The sequence below is a fragment of the Takifugu flavidus genome, chromosome 5 (genome assembly GCF_003711565.1).
Source record: "Takifugu flavidus isolate HTHZ2018 chromosome 5, ASM371156v2, whole genome shotgun sequence".
In the NCBI taxonomy this organism is placed as follows: Eukaryota; Metazoa; Chordata; class Actinopteri; order Tetraodontiformes; family Tetraodontidae; genus Takifugu; species Takifugu flavidus.
Genome location: NC_079524.1, coordinates 4046192 through 4063566, shown reverse-complemented (window position 1 = coordinate 4063566; position 17375 = coordinate 4046192). Strand labels below are relative to the sequence as shown.

The following is a 17375-nucleotide window of genomic DNA, read 5'->3' as shown; positions in this document are numbered from 1 at the left end:
CAAACTATAAACAACATCCCTGCGTTAAGGTTTCCGAACACTCTCCTGTTTTCTGCCTTTACCTTCTTCTCAAAATCATTTATCCTCGACTTTCTTGTGTCCAGCTCGTATTCACGCTCACCAAGTTACTCGTCGGACTTTAGGCGACGCGGCAGCGTGGCCAGCCTGAGCTCTGCGGGGAGCTACTGCAGATACAGCAGCGACAGGTGAGCTAGCTTCAGATATTAGCTTCTCAGAACAGATGAAGGTCGAAACAGACAAAGATCTCCTTCAGAATTGCTGCTGATTAAAAGTTTATGTTGTTTGTCCCTCTCCCAAGACTAAGAGCCAGGAGCAGATCGTCCAGTTCCAGAAAAACAGATGTGAAGCGCACACGTAAGAGCAGGAAGAGGCGGAGACGCAGATCCTATTCCCCTCTGAAGAAAAGGAGGAGAGACTCGCCAAGTCACCTGGAAGCACGTCGAATCACAAGGTTAACCCCCCCCCATCCTTCATGAATCCACATCCTTTTCTTTCTTTTGCTGAATCGTGCTGCAGGATAAATGTAGCACTTGAGCTAGCGGATGAATATTTTCTTACATGTCAGATGAACAAACTATGAAATCAAGCAACAGAGCAAACTATTACTACATGTGGTGTTCCCACAAAAGCAGGTGCGAACCCCTCTGAGAGATCCCCGCTCATAAATTGCTTCACCATGCTAACATTAGCTAACATTAGTCTTTCTGAGCACCTGCGGCCGTTCCCGCATCACAGGCGTTCAAACAGTTGAGCTGATTTCAATCCAACAGCTTCAGCAAGACATCAAATCCCTACAAGCCACAAATGTCTGTTTTTTCTGCCCCCCAGTGCCAGAAAGCGTCCCATCCCTTACTTCCGCCCCAGTCCTTCCTCTATCAGTCGCTCAACTAGCATCTCCTCTTGGAGCAGCATCTTCACCCGCAGCCGCAGCAGGAGCCGGAGCCAAAGCTACTCCTCCTACGGGAGCTACAGCCGCAGCTCATCCTGGAACTCCGTCTTTGGTTCATGCAGCCGCAGTCGGAGTCGGGAACGCAACAGGTCCAGGCACTAGCCTTCTGCGTCAATATTACCAGCCGGAACCGCCGCTCCTGTTCCCAGCGGAGCGTGGGGACGGCATTGGAGCAGTGGTGTGTGCAACCCTTTGTGCTCCACATAAGGGAAAATATCCCAGTGGGGGGGTTGGTTCCCAGTTGTCTCTACAGTCACAACTGCAGACTGAATGTATTTTGTTCTCTTCTGTCACTGGTCAAAACGTACATCTCTAATTACAACCAAAAAAAACCCCGAAAAATGCAGTTAGCATCACTGCTAACCAAATAGTTCCCCGTGACATTAGGGAGGTTTATTCCAGATACGATTCCACTGATATTTAAGACGTTATTGGTTAGAACTTCCTGATCATTGCGGAGACTGATTTTTATTATTTTCCCTCCACAAAGAAGGATGTCGGGATTGTTACCCATGAAATATGAAGCCGCCGAGGTGCCCTGACAGTGAGAGCGCACCGCCCGTCGGCTCAAATGTCAAATTATTTATCCTGATCAAGTGGGGAAATGTCAGCGCCTGTAAGACAACAAAAGGCTGCTGAAACGTGCTGCGGTAACAGTGTGTGTGTACGTGTGTGTGTGTGTGTGTGTGTGTGTGTGTGGGGTGGGGGGGGGGTCCTCTGTAAAACTGAGAATATCTCTGTCTGCGAACAAAATAATTATTTTGTTGTCCCTCTGCTTTAACGCCCAGTCTGTATTTTTTGCAATGTGCTTTTTCTTTTTTCTCCTTTTTTACTTTATTGAAACATTTAAAAGGCGAATTGGTCACTTTATTCTGAACAACACTGGATGATGATTTACTGTGACAACACCTGAGCCAATTATGCAAACTTTGGGCAAAGTTTGAATTATGCAACAGCACGGATATTTATTGCTTATTTATTGGTTCCTTGTCCCTCTCAGTGATTATTAACCTCTCTATGCAATATTGTTGTAGTTTATGATTAATTATGATCACAGATTACGGCAGATGTTTAGAGACAACAATGTGCACGTATATGAGTTAAAGGGGAACCATGACTTTAAAAGAAAAATGTTTAATGTTGTAAATCAAACTCCACAAAAATAACATTTGGAGTGTTAAAATATTAGCAAGGATCAGATGGAATGCTAAATTAACTTAGCCTAAATGGTATCAGAAATGGTTTAATTAGATGTGTTGGTACACATGCAAGATTTTCCTTAATACATTTTGGTTGATGTTATAGATATAACAGGTAAAGAAACGATGACTTTGAGGGAAATATCAAACTATGTTCTGGGCTGCTTCTGCTCGATACTAAAAGAAAAATGTGAAATGTCCTTTAAATCGGAGAATTGATCAAGTTGAGTCGTGTTTGAATCAATCACCCCAGGCTGGACTGTATCAATAACTCCTGGCTTATTTTGTCACACTGGATGACACAAATGAAACGTGACCCAAAGGTCATCCACAAGCTGCCGCTCGTTCGTCGTGCGGGCACCCGCGGCCGAGGCGCGCTCCCGCGACGCTGCGTAAAGATCTTCACGCTGACTGTTTTAAAGGTGTTAAATATGTAAAGGCTGTTGTAAATACAAATCTGTGTTGTACAAGTGGAGGGGGGGTGTCGTGATTGGAGTCACGCCAAACGCGGGAGTTGCATGTGCCATGTGCGTGTTTGTCCCTTCCAGAAAACACAACCGTGACGTCATACCCATAGTGACCCGGTGCCCTCCTGAGCCTGTTTGAGAAGGTTTCTTTTGGATCTGCCAGGGCTCTGTATGAACTGCGTCTTGTACCTCAGAACCTGGGCTCTCCTCTTCTCTCCAGTGTCCACAGCAACTTGTATAAACGGTGTTATGACTGAAAAGATGACGTCGTCTGTCCTTTTTTTTTGCACCGCGTTGAATCCGTGTGATGACATCAGTGTCGGACATGAAGCTGTGACTTGTCTTCTATTAAAAAGTCGGTGAGTCACTGCGCCGGAGGAGCTGCGGGGTCCGAGTGAGCGACAACTGGACTCGAACTTTATTTGGTAAAGGGAGGCTGGTCTCCGGTCAGCTGTTGCGTCCGCGCTGCAAAAAGTTCCACCGTCTCCGCGTTGGTTAAAGATTGTTTCCGTTCAATTGGACCTTAAAGTCACGCTGGGAAGCCAAGCTGCAGAACCGCAGCGCACCAGGTTCTTTTGGGTTTTATCCGACGGAGCTGAAGCGTCGTCAGAGCTTCTTGAGCTGGTATTTTTTACAGTGTGGGGGATTCTCAGAGATCCTCCCAGCACTTTCCCGACACTTGTTCTGGGTCGACTCACCAGTTAGGAAATCGCCCTCGGGTGGGCCTATAAAGCCCCCAGCCAGGAGGGTAAACGTGTTTATTAAAGACGGGCCACAGCGGGGATCGAGAGCGCTGCGTGATTGAGTGCGTAACGGGAATGTGCGTGATCCAGAAGACATAACCACGCCTAGAAATAAGTAGCGCCTCCTCAAAAAAGTTCAGATTCTACTTTGGAGTCGTTTGGCGTCAGCTTCCCCGGAGCAGATCAGCAGAAGTCAGCGGGCCATGGCCGAGGGGGACTTCTACACCATGGGCAGCCGGCAGAGGTTTCCGAGGGACCCGTTTGGAGAATCCCCGTTCATGGATCAGTCTCCTTTCAGGGAGCAGCTCACATCTCGCTTCATGGACGATGATTTTGGAATGCCGGCCTTCCGTGATGACCTGGCGATGGACTGGCCGGGCTGGGCTCGGCCGGGTCGGCTCACTACGCGTCTCAGCCCCTCGCCCTTTGGCGGCGGGTTGCGCGCCGGCTTCCCCGCGCGTCAGTCCACGGGAGGCCCCGCGCTGTACGGCGGCAGGTACGGCGAGCCTTCCTCCAGGAGCTCGCCCGTCACGGCGGGGGGAGAACCCTGGAAGGTGTGCGTGAACGTGCACAGCTTCAAACCAGAAGAACTAAATGTCAAAACCAAAGACGGATTTGTAGAAGTGTCAGGTGAGTGACGAGCGAAGTCAGTGGATTTGTGAGATAAATTCCCTGTTTTTCTTCCTGCATTTCGTGAGGGTGACCCCCGGTGTGACCTGACCCCCCTGAAAAGCCGGAAAAGCCTGCAAAACCAGCTATTTTAGGCCCAAAAGAGTTTATCGCTCTCCCGATTGGAGTGTGGCTGCACAGTGAGACTGAAAATGCAGAATTATTGGTGTCGCGTTGAGCTGCTGCCAGGACAGAAAAGGATCTCCGTCTTTGACTGGTTAAAAATAATAATAAAATCATAATTTGCTCATTAAAAAAGAGACAGGCGCCCCTAGTGGCCATTTGTTGGGTCAAGGCGGCGAGATTCCCTTTTAAATCACGTAGGGTATGTTGGATTATTAATATTGTAATTTCATGAAGGATTTCCAACATAGAGCCTGAACTTTTCTCAACTTCTAATGGTTATGGACCATCTAACTGTCGTGTCTTCATCAATTCAAGCGTCTTTCACGTGAAAACAACCACGCAAAGCTCACAAACACTCGAAGAGCTCGAGTTCTTCGCAGCTCATCGTCTCCACTTTGGCAGCAGATTTACTGCAGCACGGCCGAAGCGGTGGAGCACACTTTGATAAGTCTGGATGTGGAAGAGCTTGACAGAATCGTAGGGCTGGGACCTGTATCCTGGCAGGCGGATCCTCCGGCTTAGACACCTGTTTCAGATTCCGAGACAATCGCTCCCGCAGTTGCTCATGTGCTCAAATTAGAATTAAAGCGCGTCGAGGCCCGTGACAACAGTCTCTGTTTACAATAAGACAAGCCGCTCGGCTCCATTAAACACAGAAGGGAATGTTCTGGAAATAGGAACTCGCTTCTGCTGAGTTGTCAAGCAGGTTTTGTCTCCCCTCTGCCGAGGACAACGCGGAGAAACGGACGAGGAGGGCGAATTTTCCGAGATAGCCTGAGCAGAAAGGGGCGAAGGGGCTTTTTAATGCTGGCTATGCCAGTTGGGTCATTCAATCAGGGTGTTGTTCCTGCCTGACGCGGTGACCTGACCCTGTTCTAAATGTGTAACCAGGTCGAGCATGAGCCGACAAATATTTAGCATCCCTCACATGATCTATGGAATTAGTCCTTTACTGGTATCCTGAATAGTCCTGGTTATTAAAAGATTCTTCTGATTCGACGGGCGAATAGCAAGCGTCCCAAAGCCCTATGGGTAATCCCACAAACGCGGTGTTTGTTTTCAATCTGTGAACTCTGTTAGGCGTCGACCTTTAACATCTGAATGTTCTCCTGGTTTAAATAATAACTGCATGACTTCACCACGCTCTCCGGAGTATCATTTCAGTCTCTGGAAGACCGCAGCCTTCTCGGCCAGCAGATGCGTCACCACAGGGGTCACGCGCACACTGGAGCCTGAAGTGCATGCTGGTGGTTGGGGGGCCGGGGGGCTGGGGGGCACACTCCCAAAGGCAGCGCTGATATTTGGCAGCCGTGTAGCAGCTGCTAGCAAACCCAAAGAGAGCCGGAACGCCTGTAACAGGGTTCAGAGGAGCAGGCGGTGTGTGTGTGTGTGGTGTGTGTGTGTGTGTGTGGGGGGGGGGGGGGGGGGTTGGGGGGGGGGGGGGTGGGGGGGGTGGTGAACTCCTCTCCGACTTCAACATTCCCGAATGTGTCTCATAGGGAAGATTCGCTGAGAACATGTTGATGCTTCGACATTTCAAAGTGCTGACTGTAGCTCACCGTCAACACAAAAACACAGCTAGGTCTCAGAAGGGTGTGTGTGTGTGTGTGTGTGTGTGTGTGTGTGTGTGTTGCTCTCTGTAGTAGCATCAGCTGTGTTTGCGTTCTTACGCATACGTTTCTCTTAAGACCCCATGATATTATTGTAAAATCTTTAACTTGTGTTTTTTCCATGTTTTGAGTTTGTGAATTCACTGTGTTTTTTTTTTTTAATTTCACGCAGGAAAACACGAAGAGAAGCAGGAAGAAGGAGGCATCGTGACGAAGAATTTCACAAAGAAGATACAGTAAGTTTGACTCGTTAGCAGCACAATAGCAAGAGGTTGATTAGCCACAGAGAGGGAGAAACAAGCAAAAACCCCTCCTGTTACACCTCACATGTGCAGAGGAGTTGTTAAGTGAGGGGTGAGAGGACCATCTGAGGAGGGAGATTAGGTGTGTTAGCTTATTTTCACCAGTATTATCGAACAAGGAATCCACCCCCGACAGAACTTTACTGCTGAAGTGAGAGGATTGTTTCTGCGCTAAGCTCCCTCTAAGCTAGTGCAGGACTGCACAGATATTTCACATACTTCAGGTTTATCAGTTTGTAACCCAACCAAGATGAAAACCTCCAAAACCCACCTGGCTCATCAACTCTGCTTGCTCAAGACTTCAAACAATGCCGTTAAATCACTGGTGCGACCATTAGAAAATTTGGCGCTAGCTTTTGTCTGCTCATAGCACAATTGTTTTAAGTGGAAATTATCCCTCCCCAACTCCACCCAATAACCCCAAAAGCCAATAACGAGTGGCAATGAATACGTGGAGAGAGGACTGGTGCACCCGCTGGTGGTGCCTTCTTTGGTTATATGAAACCATGAGTAGCGTAGAGAACTAGTTTTTATAACAATGACAAAAGCAGCAGTACATTTTATCCATATTGTAATGGAGGACTCGAAGGGCCAACTAAAGCACTCATAAATGGAACAGGAACTAAGGAGACAGGGAAAGTCCCACCAATAGACCTAGAAGTTCAGCAGAGTCCCAGTAAAAACGTGTAACTTATTAACTGGACATGTTGTTATTCTAGTGGGAAAAGTGTTGAGGTCAAGGTCGGACCGCTGGACTCTGTGCTGTGGGAGTGTTGGAAGCAGCAAATAGATGTGAACGGCCGCGAGTCTCTTCCCTCCTAACATCTCTGTCGGCTTGAGTAGGGAGAGAGCACACTGGACGGTTTCCTTTTGGCATCCGCACAAAATCGATGCGCGAGCTGAAAGATGCGCTCGGCGAAGGTAAATAAACTCCCGGAGGTGGACAGATAATGATTGTGCTCAGAGGAGGCGGGGCCAAAGGGACGGAGACGCTGGCGTGGAGCCTCAACGCAGCAGGTTGAACTCTGCGTGAGGTCGGGAGGTTAACAGACTCCAGGCTGTATCGATCACCCCCAAGGAGCGCACGTCTGAGCCGGGCCGGAGCGCTTCGCCGGTTCCCTCTTTTGGTCTCGGTATTTCACTGCGAAGCGGAAAAGTCGTTTTCCGGTCTGCTCTAATTAAAGGGAGGATGAGTTCACGGTCTCCTCTGAAGAGGGCAGCCTGGTGTTTATACTGACGCCCTCAGACACTTGGCAGCCCGCACCAATATCCATATTTGGCGTCGCTCTCCGGCGCAACGTTCCTTGTCCGGACGGCTCCGTCTGTCCTGGCTGCAGGTATTAGAGGCCTCACATTCCAGGGGAACATCTACTGTTTAGAAAATAAACCTCAACCTACAACGCTTTTATGGAGGTAAACCCTCCGCCTGTGCTGGATGGATGAACATTCTGCAGATGTGCAACCCCCCCACCCCCCAACGTGGACTGATATCGAGCGAGCTGTTACCATGTTGTAAAAGTGGTGATCAGCAGATCGTAGAGCTGGATCCTTCAGGTTTTCTCACTTTTTATAGTTCCAGAAACTAGTTTCCGACGACGTCCGCCGAGCATTGCGTGACCTCTAGCGCTGCTCCTCCAGACTCCTCCGTGTTCCTCCCACTCAGATTTTAAATCAGCCATCTTCAAAATCTAACAGAAAGTCTGCTAAATCCCAAATTTCCTCCCCTCCCGTTCCTCAGGATCCCAGTCGACGTGGACCCGCTGACTGTGTTCGCCTCGCTGTCCCCAGAGGGCGTCCTCATCATCGAAGCCCGGCAGACGCCTCCCTATCACCTGTTCAGCAGCGAGAGCCTGCAGCCCGGCGACGCGCCGGAGCCCGACTCCCCCAAACCGCAAGAGGCCCCGATGGCCTGAACCGGCGCCCCGAACTGCCGTCCTGCACCAGGTTGAAGGTCTTGGACACGTGGAGCTGGAATATGAGAGGGGACAGATGAGTCCTCTATTAAAGCTGCACACGCTAAAAACATTTCCTTTGTTGAAAACTAATCTGAAAATGAAATATATTCCTTTGTACTGCCAGCGTGGAGGCTTAAGGCATTCCCTTTCCTTGCAAATTGAGACTCTTCCCGGAGTTTTGAGAATCCAAAAGTGCCGGCCGGAGCGTTGAGAACGGCTCAGGCCGCCCCGGCTGGAGGAGCGCTCGCTTCATTAACTTTACGGGTGCAGCTTTAATAGACGGGGGCATCTGGAGGCTGCCGGGGCACAGACGTGTCACAAATGAAATGTCCTTAATAAGTAAGCGAATTTGACACCGTGTGGGATCCTCCATCAGTTTTATATTTGTATTTATATGACAAAGGGGGCAGATTTGTGTGCCTGGACCTGAAGTTCCACAGCGGTTCATTTGTTGAGTTAAAGATTGTCACTTAAAATATGAAAGCTGCAGAATAATGTAAATATGCTTCAACCAGTGCTAATTAGCTATATTAAAAGGAAAAACAGCGCATTTCTTTTGTATTGAACACTCAGAACGATGGCTGCATGGTTGTGAGGGCAGTTTCCTGATTTTTGTTTCTGTTGCTATGGTTCTTTTGTCTGGTGCAATAAAAATGTCCAGCCCATCTCCCGCTGTGTCTCCACATCTGTGTTTCGGATTTTCGCTGGAGAGCCGCTCGCGGGGCTTTGTTCCGCCGCTCCTGGGAGTCCGCGCCGTTATTGTTGGACAACAGAAGGAGGCGGGCGGCGGATTAGCAGAGGACTTAGAGCTGGGCGTGACTGGCAGCGCCGCAGAATGGGCCGAACCCGCCGAGGTTTTGGGGAGAAGTGTGGAAACTGGGGGCCGTTCCATCCCATGTCAAAATAATCTGCTCTTTGTCCTGGAATTAAAGGGGATGGCCAGCTTAGCCTTAAAAATTGCCAAACAGGAACTCTTTGTTGCAGCTTCCACAAACTGTATTTATTGATATCGAATGACTGTGGACTTGTGTGCTGCCATGGTAACAGCTCGGCTGGAGATGAACCAGGTGATGCGTGTAGCTGTGATTGATGCACAGATGTGTGGAATCTAGATAATGACTAAAGAGCTGAGATAAACCAGAGTTTGTCTGATACAAACGTAACAACACTTTGCTGCTTTATTAGAGCTCCAAACATTTCTAAGTGATCTTGATTTTGAGCTGTAAATGTCAACGCTTGTTAGACGTTTCACCACTGGGGAAGATTTCAGGGGTCTTTCTTATTTTACTTGGTGTGTTCTTGCTTCATCTCCTGGTCCTTGGGCTCCTGGTCTTCCAACTCCTGGTCCTTAGGCTCCTGGTCTTTAGGCTTCTGGTCTTCCAACTCCTGGTGCTTAGGCTCCTGGTCTTCCAACTCCTGGTGCTTGGGCTCCTGGTCTCCAGGCTCCTGTTGTTTCAACTGCTGGTCCTCCAGCCCCTGGACTTCTGACGCCTGTTCTTTTGACTCACGGTCCTCCGACTTCTGGTCTTCAGGTTCCTGGTCTTCAAGCTCTTGGTCCTCAGGTTCCAGGTCCTCCGGTTTCTGGACCTCTGGCCCCTGGTCTTGTATCTCCTGGTCCTTCAGCTCCTGGCCCTCCTTGCTCTTTGCTTCTTTTCCTAGTTGTGACACCTCAGGCTGGGTCATCCCCTCTTTAGCCTCCCTCAAGCCTGCTGGGACATCTTCATCCACAACCTCAGGTCCTGGCTGTTTTAGGGCATCTGTGCCTGGTTCTTCTTGGCGACTCTCTGTGCTTCTGCCATCTGTAGACCCTGAGAGATGGGACCCTCCAGCTGGCTCTGCCTCCTCCTTCTGCTGGAGCCCCATTGCAGCATTACCACATTGGCTGTTGTAACGGCGGTCCTCCAGTGGAAGCACTTCCCCTTTATCTTGAGCAGCTGGGAAATCTGGATGGTCTGGTGCTCTCCCATTTCTTGGAACCATATCAGGGCCTTTTTCTTTTTCCTCCTCCACCTAAACTTGTGGATCAATAAATGTCAGCAAATGTCATTCGCAGAAAAATCTGACAACAAAATGGCCAAACTACCACCTTTATGGGAATGATAGTGAGAGCAGGAACAGATCTTTCCGGAACCGGAGCTTCCACTGTTAAGATCCCATCGGCAGACAGCGTGGACACCATTTTGGTGATGTCAGCCTCAGCTGGCAGCCTGAGGAGGACATGAAGGTACATCAGAGATTAGATGGTTGCAATAGTTCATTTCTGAGGTCTTTACTGGCTCTACTGACTACAGCTTCCCAGCCATACCTGTACTTCCTTGTGAAGCACCTGGCAGTAAATCCGTGTTCATCTGGCCTCTCCTCGTGTTTCCCTGGGAATGAATCCCAGTAAAAGAAATAAATGGAACTGAAAAGTTCTTTAATTAGCTAATGTTCTGTACCTGTGACCTCCAGGAAGCCGTCTCTGATCCGCAGAGAAATCTCCGAGGGTAAGAAGTGAACCACATCCAGGCTGACCCTCCACCAGTACTGGTCCTCAATCTGCACTGGAGAACATTTTGGCCCAGAGATGTGAGGCACAAACAACGGAGCAGGCAGGTACTGAGAACAGGCTTCCAGCCTTCCCCGGAGACTCTCCTCATCCTCTCTCCGAAAGTCCTGGCCCAGCAACCACCATTTTCTCAGGGGGTACCAGGAGATGGTCCTGCTGTGCTCCCAACAGGACTGCTGGGTTTTGACCTGTTCAGCCATGTTTCAGCTGGAGAACTCTACTTAATAAATACCAGGCTGCAAGTAACTTGGTTAATTCCCCTTAACGAGGGAGAAAATGATAAAAGGTTCACCACGGCTAAGGGTGGTGGGGTGGGGAGGGGAGTATCCAAGTTCCTTTATATATGATCCCACGAGGAGGGCGTGTGGCCATGGCCTGACGGGTGCGGGGAGCCTGGTGCCAGACTAATTCGCTGTATTTATAACCTTTATGAGCAAATAGCAAGCGGGCCATGGCGGGGTTGTTGATGAACTGTTGCATTTGGTGCTCAGAGGCCATTCTTCTCACATCCCAGTGAACTCAGTCCTGGCAGCGGTGGCTGAGCCCCCGTCCTCCCCCAGCAGTCGGCGGCCACACTTCCTCTGGAGCATGAAATACCTTCGGCACACTGTGAGCGGAGGAGGACACAAACTGCTATTTATTTGCGTTATCTCAGCCGTTTCAGCGGTATGGGCGTGCGCCGAGCACACAGCTTACACGTCGGCTGCATTTATCTTTCGCTCCGCCGTTTCAACAGGATTATTATTGTTCCCTCTTTTATCAAGTGTGACAGGCTTGTCAGCGCTTCATTTGTAGAGCCGTGCGCCCTGGGATCTTGGCACACTGTCCACTGGAGCGTAACACAGATTGGACAGATGTTTCTGACACTTTGTATGACGGCGACCTCCTCCTCCCCTGATGTTTGGAGGGTGGCTCTGGTGGTTAACTGGGCCTCTTTGCCGACGTAGATTTATGAATATACCGTATATATGCGTGGATATTTTTGTTTCAAACATCAATATAGACTCCCACCTTATTCACATTAAAGGGCGATTAATACAATCATTTTATATTAAAGACCATTTTATTAGGCACAATTAAACATGATGAGAACAGCAGGGGTGTAATTATGTATTGTGTTTGAGGGCTAAAAGCTTCATATCAATGATTCAGTGGTCTAGATGTTCCAGAAATGATACCATGTTAACTTATCTGTGCGTGTTGTGATCACAGGTCACATGACGCTCCTCTACTTTATGCCAATTTAAAGGCAGCAGATACGCTATAAAAACACAGACTTCCCCCCAGGCTCCCAAAGCCCCATCCAGAACCCTTCGCTCCAGTTACTTTTAATGGACACCAACCCACTAGTGCACAAAGTGTTGCAAATGAAATGTTTCCAGCTGGGATGAAGCACTTTCCTGACTCACAATCAAACAGCAGGGAAAAAGAGCCCCTGACCCCTGACCCCCGACCCCATTTACTCGGACCGTCCCCGGTGGAGTTGAGAGTCCTCCACCCGGGGACCCAGCTTGTTACTCCTCGCATACTTCTGAAGTAAAATGTGAGATCATAATCGCCTTCAGTCGAGGGCGGTTTCAGCCAATCAGAGGCCGCGACAGATCAATGGCGTATTAGCTGCTCGTGCATCAAGGGGGGCGAAGTGTCATACGGTTGGTTTGTCCCCGTGGACGCACCGTTCATCATAGTTATTGTGATGCCAGCTCTGTCGCCGGACTGCTGGTGCACATATCAACCCTGACGCGTTAGAATGGAGCTGTTTATGGAAACGTATTCCTGCGAAGCCTCCTCACAGGTTATCACCACCGGAAGAGAGTCGGTGTGGAGCCAGTATTAGAGCACAAAGCTGGCTGAGGCTAGCAACACATTTACCAGGTTTAGAGCTCAAATGGTTGGCTCAAGGGGCGTGGCTTTGGGCTATTTGCCCAGCGCGCATTGGCTATTGGTAGCCTGGACGCTAGCACAGGAATGAGTGGACTCAGAAATGGTCAAATTAATAGGTACAACAAGCCACAAGTGACCCTTGAGGGGGTCAAATCAGGACCTGAATCAGCTTTGAGATATTAAGTGTGTAGCTTTTTTTATTCTTTTGTCGATCCCTATTGCAGCAATATCCGCGCACGCAGCAATATCCGCGCACGCAGCCGTCTGTAAATCACCGAGGAGAGAAACGAGCCAATCTCATCCTCTGCAGACTGTTAGTACATTTACTCAGCCGGTGATTCTGTTCTCTGCGGTGCTTTCAAAACAAATCTAAGAGTAACAGTCTCATCCCCGGGCACTCACAGGCTTGTTTATGTCCCGGAACACGCACCTCCCGCGACTACCCGTGCACACGTTTGCAATATTCATACGCCGAAGTCTCAGGAGCGACAAAAGCAACAACAGCGTCCCGAACTTACACATAAAGACGTTTGCAACAAATGAGCTCATCCATCACCGGCAGTGTGCGGGGACAAGGAGACGGTGAGGAGAGGGAAGGGAAGGGAAGGGGGCTCAAAACGTGGGGCTCAATCAGGCCGTAACGTGACGGCAGAGCCTCCTCCTGCAGGGGTAGGAGCCCCATCCTGGTGGAACACAAACACTCCTTCACCTTTGTTGAGAATTGTCTTTATTTTGTTGTTATGTGTTTCACATATGTTCCTGTCTTCTCTTAGAAGTTAGGCAAGGTAGACTCATTAGCAAATGTAATAAAGAACAGAGACATTCCATTTACAGGATTGTTGTTTGTTCCACTGTAATCTCAGGACCAGTCAGGCGGGGGGTGTTAAACAATCATTGTAAACAGGGCATCAGGCTGGGGTTGACGATCTTATTTGCATGAAGAATGGGAACTTTGATCTGGCCACCTGGGAAAATAATGGAAAAGAAGAACTCTACCAACACCAAATGGGACTGGAGGAAGAGGACGAGGTCATCCCAGCAGGGGATCTGGATTGGATTGCATGAACATTGTGAATTGCATGTGTGTTACTATAAAAGACTGGGTTAAGGGATAGTTAGGTTGTCAGACTTCGTGCCCTGGCAATTGACCTGTTGTTGCTAGGGTTATGAACTGGCCCGGAGCTCTGTAATATTTGTATCTCGAATTGGTTCTATGTTAAAATACATTTTGAAATTGGTATTTTTCTTCTTTAAGTCTTCATTCAAAGAACACGCGGATTAGCAGCTACACACAAAGGTATTGCGATCCAACACCTTAAAGGGAGGAGCAGCCTCATTAACTCTGGTCAACAGCAAGTTTGGTCAAAATGACCCTAATGCGGAGAGACAAATACCAACAGATGTGGGCGCACATTAGATGAGACTTGTGTGACTTTGTAGTTTTTAGTTTATGGGGTTTGGATTAATGTCGTTCCAGCTGGCAGGAGAAAGACCCTCTTGAGAAGATATTACCCCTTTTAAGCGGTATTTGTGTGTAAAATAAAGAAATCTATTCAAAGTTACCCATTTCTCTTCTTTTATTCCTCGAATAAGTGAGTTAGCTGGACCATATCAGATCTGTAGTTCCCGGTGGGGGGCGGGACAACTGGATTCCTGCACAACATTCAACCCTAAAACCATTAAAACTGTGTCCCTGTTATCTTAAACCTCTTCCCTTACTATAAAAAGCTAAAGTGATGATCCCATCATGGAAAATGTGGATGACCTTTCCGAGCTGGCCGACCAGTCCAACAGCAGCAACCCTCCAGATTTCACAGGAGGAGTCGAGTTGGCGGCGGGAGCCGGCGGTTATCGACGAGCAACATCGCCATCGCTTTCTTCTCCTCACCTCTGACGAGGTCGCGTGGAGCCCCGCTCCCTCGTGGCGCGGCCGGTGCTCTGGCGCCCACAGAAAAGCCAAACTTGACCGTCTGTGGCTGTGGCGGCGTCCATGTCCTGCAGGCGCCACATTCCGGGAAGCGGCGTTTTGTTTCGGGCTACGTGTTCCGAGAGCGCGGGCCGCTGACCCCCGCCACGGGGCGCAGAGACGACAGCCTTTCCGGGTCAGCCTGGGTCCCCCCCCCCCACCGGCTGACATTTCTGACAGCCTCTGATAAAGCCGAGCGATGAATTATTCATGCAGGTGAATTTTCCTCTTTTTTTGCCGAGTAATCCGCAGCCGACGTCCAGCTGTTTATCCCTGAAATCCAATACAGATGTGACAGAATTCTATTATATCTTATCATTTTATTAAAATTGCTAAGGCCTCTGCCCCCTGGTGGTAGGCTGCAGTATGTAAGAAAACCTTTTCCTCTCTAATTGATTTTATGCTGTAATTAAGTGACAGCCGTGTGTTTCGCAACACCGTTTTCCAGACGGGGAGGATTTTTTTTGTATTTTTCTATTGTTGCCATCACAGCTGCCTCTTGTGAACAGCAGGATGTGGGAAAATTCCCATTAATTTACCGGCGGTTTATTAAAAATGGAACCGTGTCAGGAGGTGACAGAACAAGCCATGCGATAATTAAAATGTTTAATTAGTGAACTTCAGGGGTGCTGCGAGGTGTTTGTCCCCACAGTCAGGCAAACTTTTCACTCTGTGTTTTTTTTTAAGGCTTAAATCAAATTTTTAGATTTGGGCTGATGGTTCAGATCAAAGTTAACAATTAAAAGGTGCATCAAAGGATTTTGATGCCAAAGTGACGGTCGTTCGGTTCACTTGGGTTGGAAAAATCGTTAAAAATGATTTTTCACCTCGCACCCTCATCCCTGTTGTTGCCTGGCAACCAGCTGCCACCCAAAGGCTCTAGTCATCTAACGTCCCTCACGGTTCCTTCGTTAAAGCCAACTTAAATGGGCAGAGTATTCTAATTGGATGGGCAGGAAGTGTCGAAACAGCCAAACTCTTGTTGACTTGAATGTTTCTTTACCCACCAACCGAAACGTGTTGAAAGGCCGGATCGGTTTCTCCTTCTTCTGTTGTCCCTCCAGCTGCTCTCCCTTCCTGGCGACGCTCTCAGCCTCCAGCACCTCGGCTTTAGCAGAGGCGCGGACACATTTTCATCCCCTCTCGTTTTCAGAGACGACGTGTCCCCACAAAGAAGCAGCGAAATCAACAGCGTCGTCAACAAGGCCGCTGCGCTGCCTCCCGCTCTCTCAGCAGCCAACAGCTACAGCGGGGAAACTGTTTTTATTTACACAGCTGAAGCTACAGACGCTAGTGAAGCCAACAGAAATGCACTTTAGTTAAGACCGATGCAGGTTGGACCTGGTGTCCCAGCTAAACATTAATAGATATACCACAGGTGTGGTGGCATGCCAGTTAAACCCACATGCCTCTGAGCCAAACTGGTGCACTGGTGTTACAGCAAGGAGCCAAATTAGCATGCTGGAGCACCCCCCCCCCATCCTTCACCTCCCCAGGCTTAAGTGCTTGGCTCCTCTTGTGGGCAAAATATTAGCACCAGCTGCTCGCGCGATAACAAATAGGAAGTGGAGCAGCAGAGGTCTGGAATATATGCAGGATTTTCTACATTTGCCTGCCTCCATGTTTCTCTCTACCCTTCGCAGGTGTGTTGTTGCGAGTCTGCTTCGCTCTGAAATGTGACAGGATTGTCCAGCTCTGTTCAGACATTCCTTTCCTCTACCGGGCCGGAGCGCCGCTCTGCTTCTCTGAAGGCGACGCGGCTTCCTTCACTCTCCATTCCAGCTGGCTGTAATGACTTCTGCAGCTGCCTGCACTTCAAACTGCTTTTTCTGCCTCCTGAATTCACAATAAGGCACACACACACACAAAAAATGAAATGATGAGAAATGAGGAAACACAGAGGTTTGGACCTGGTCTGTCCCTCATGGCAAAGTCACCTTGTCAACAGCGCCTGACCGTACGTCTTAATGTCCTCCCCTGGTATTGAAGGAAAGGTGATTATGGGAATAATATGAGGGGAAGGGGGTCCGTGTTAGAGGGATGGTTATGCTCTGACTTTATAATGGGGTCATTAATCTGTCCAGGCTCAACATGTTTCTTTAACCATATTGCTCCGGTTGTCTCGCTGAAGCAGGCGCGGTGACCCACGATTGGACCGTGTTTCTGAGAATAACGAGGTTAATTTAGGGACATTTTGACCATTTAACATTGAAATTCCTCCTCCCGTCTTTCTTTTTTTCCCCTCTTCCCGCCTCTGTCAGGACGTCAGTGGTGTGAGGGTGAACTCACCTGAAGCCAGACCAGCTTCGGGGCCATATTTCTGTCCGCGGCAAACAAATGTTAGCGAGCAGCAAAGCTCCGCGCGGCGCACGCCGGCGGTGGAGCGTAATGGAGCGTTCTGCAGGGGCCAAATGTTTCCCCCTGGAGTTGCTGCAGAAACCGGACACACCAACAGGTGTTCCGGCTCTGGATCAGTCCGGCTAAATTTAATAGGACCGAAGTGATGAAAGTGCGCAGCGTTGTGTCTCGTGTTTTGTTTCATTTGGACCTTTTTGTTGTTGTTTTAAAGTTTCATCCTTGTTGTTTAACTTGTTCTTTCCTGCTCTTGTTATTATTCTGGGTTGGATTCCACTTCCTGGGATTGCTCGCACTCACCAGAGCTGCAGGTTTATATTTAACTATCTCACCTCGTTTAAGTTGCTCGTTTGTCTTTGCTAAAGTTGTGCGATGGGTTGTTTTGTTTTGACACTTCATCTCAAATGAAACCCTGTTTAGGTCCAAACTAAGCCCTGTTTCCAGGTGGCCGTAACTATTATTCTTTAACAGATAGGAAAAACCCACACACGGTGAAGGGAATGACCTGTGCAGTGTTGGGGCACTTCCGGGCTCTATGGATGATCCGTTGACCCCCGCCAGGCCCAGAGCAGGCGAGATTA

The 17375-nt window shown here is 49.0% G+C and overlaps 3 protein-coding genes and 1 long non-coding RNA gene across 4 annotated transcripts in view; 2 read left to right on the top strand and 2 right to left on the bottom strand.

Annotated features, from left to right (window-relative positions):
* Window positions 1–2896, top strand: part of srrm4 (serine/arginine repetitive matrix 4) — a 28397-nt gene extending 25501 nt beyond the window's left edge. Inside the window, exons 11-13 of the mRNA XM_057032975.1 lie at window positions 105–206; window positions 320–472; window positions 850–2896. Of these exons, the coding sequence (XP_056888955.1) occupies window positions 105–206; window positions 320–472; window positions 850–1072 (478 nt within the window). The 3' untranslated portion in view covers window positions 1073–2896. The remainder of the gene's footprint in view (window positions 1–104; window positions 207–319; window positions 473–849) is intronic.
* A 197-nt stretch (window positions 2897–3093) lies between these two features.
* hspb8 (heat shock protein b8) lies at window positions 3094–8706 on the top strand. Its single transcript, XM_057032977.1, has 3 exons — window positions 3094–4009; window positions 5957–6020; window positions 7825–8706. The coding sequence occupies exons 1-3, from the start codon at window positions 3583–3585 to the stop codon at window positions 7997–7999; spliced, it is 666 nt and encodes a 221-aa protein (XP_056888957.1). The 5' UTR covers window positions 3094–3582; the 3' UTR covers window positions 8000–8706.
* A 495-nt stretch (window positions 8707–9201) lies between these two features.
* On the bottom strand, window positions 9202–10978 carry si:dkey-1k23.3 (involucrin). Its single transcript, XM_057032976.1, has 4 exons — window positions 10480–10978; window positions 10347–10410; window positions 10128–10248; window positions 9202–10051 (listed from the first exon to the last, which is right to left on the bottom strand). Exons 1-4 carry the CDS (start codon window positions 10787–10789, stop codon window positions 9326–9328), a joined length of 1221 nt encoding a protein of 406 aa, XP_056888956.1. The 5' UTR covers window positions 10790–10978; the 3' UTR covers window positions 9202–9325.
* Window positions 10979–15031: 4053 nt separating this feature from the next.
* LOC130525796 (uncharacterized) lies at window positions 15032–16996 on the bottom strand. Its single transcript, XR_008950584.1, has 2 exons — window positions 16377–16996; window positions 15032–16275 (listed from the first exon to the last, which is right to left on the bottom strand). It is a non-coding gene; the product is annotated as an uncharacterized LOC130525796 (long non-coding RNA).
* Between the last annotated feature and the right edge of the window lie 379 nt (window positions 16997–17375).

What these genes read in the sequence shown, in the direction of transcription:
- hspb8 (XM_057032977.1), top strand. Translation starts at nt 3,583, where the DNA reads ATGGCCGAGGGGGACTTCTACACCATGGGCAGCCGGCAGAGGTTTCCG. An exon ending in CGGATTTGTAGAAGTGTCAG is followed by an intron (nt 4,010 to 5,956) that starts GTGAGTGACGAG and finishes AATTTCACGCAG; the next exon opens with GAAAACACGAAGAGAAGCAG. An exon ending in AATTTCACAAAGAAGATACA is followed by an intron (nt 6,021 to 7,824) that starts GTAAGTTTGACT and finishes CCCGTTCCTCAG; the next exon opens with GATCCCAGTCGACGTGGACC.
- si:dkey-1k23.3 (XM_057032976.1), bottom strand. Translation starts at nt 10,789, where the DNA reads ATGGCTGAACAGGTCAAAACCCAGCAGTCCTGTTGGGAGCACAGCAGG. An exon ending in CGGCTTCCTGGAGGTCACAG is followed by an intron (nt 10,411 to 10,479) that starts GTACAGAACATT and finishes ATTCATTCCCAG; the next exon opens with GGAAACACGAGGAGAGGCCA. An exon ending in TGCTTCACAAGGAAGTACAG is followed by an intron (nt 10,249 to 10,346) that starts GTATGGCTGGGA and finishes TGTCCTCCTCAG; the next exon opens with GCTGCCAGCTGAGGCTGACA.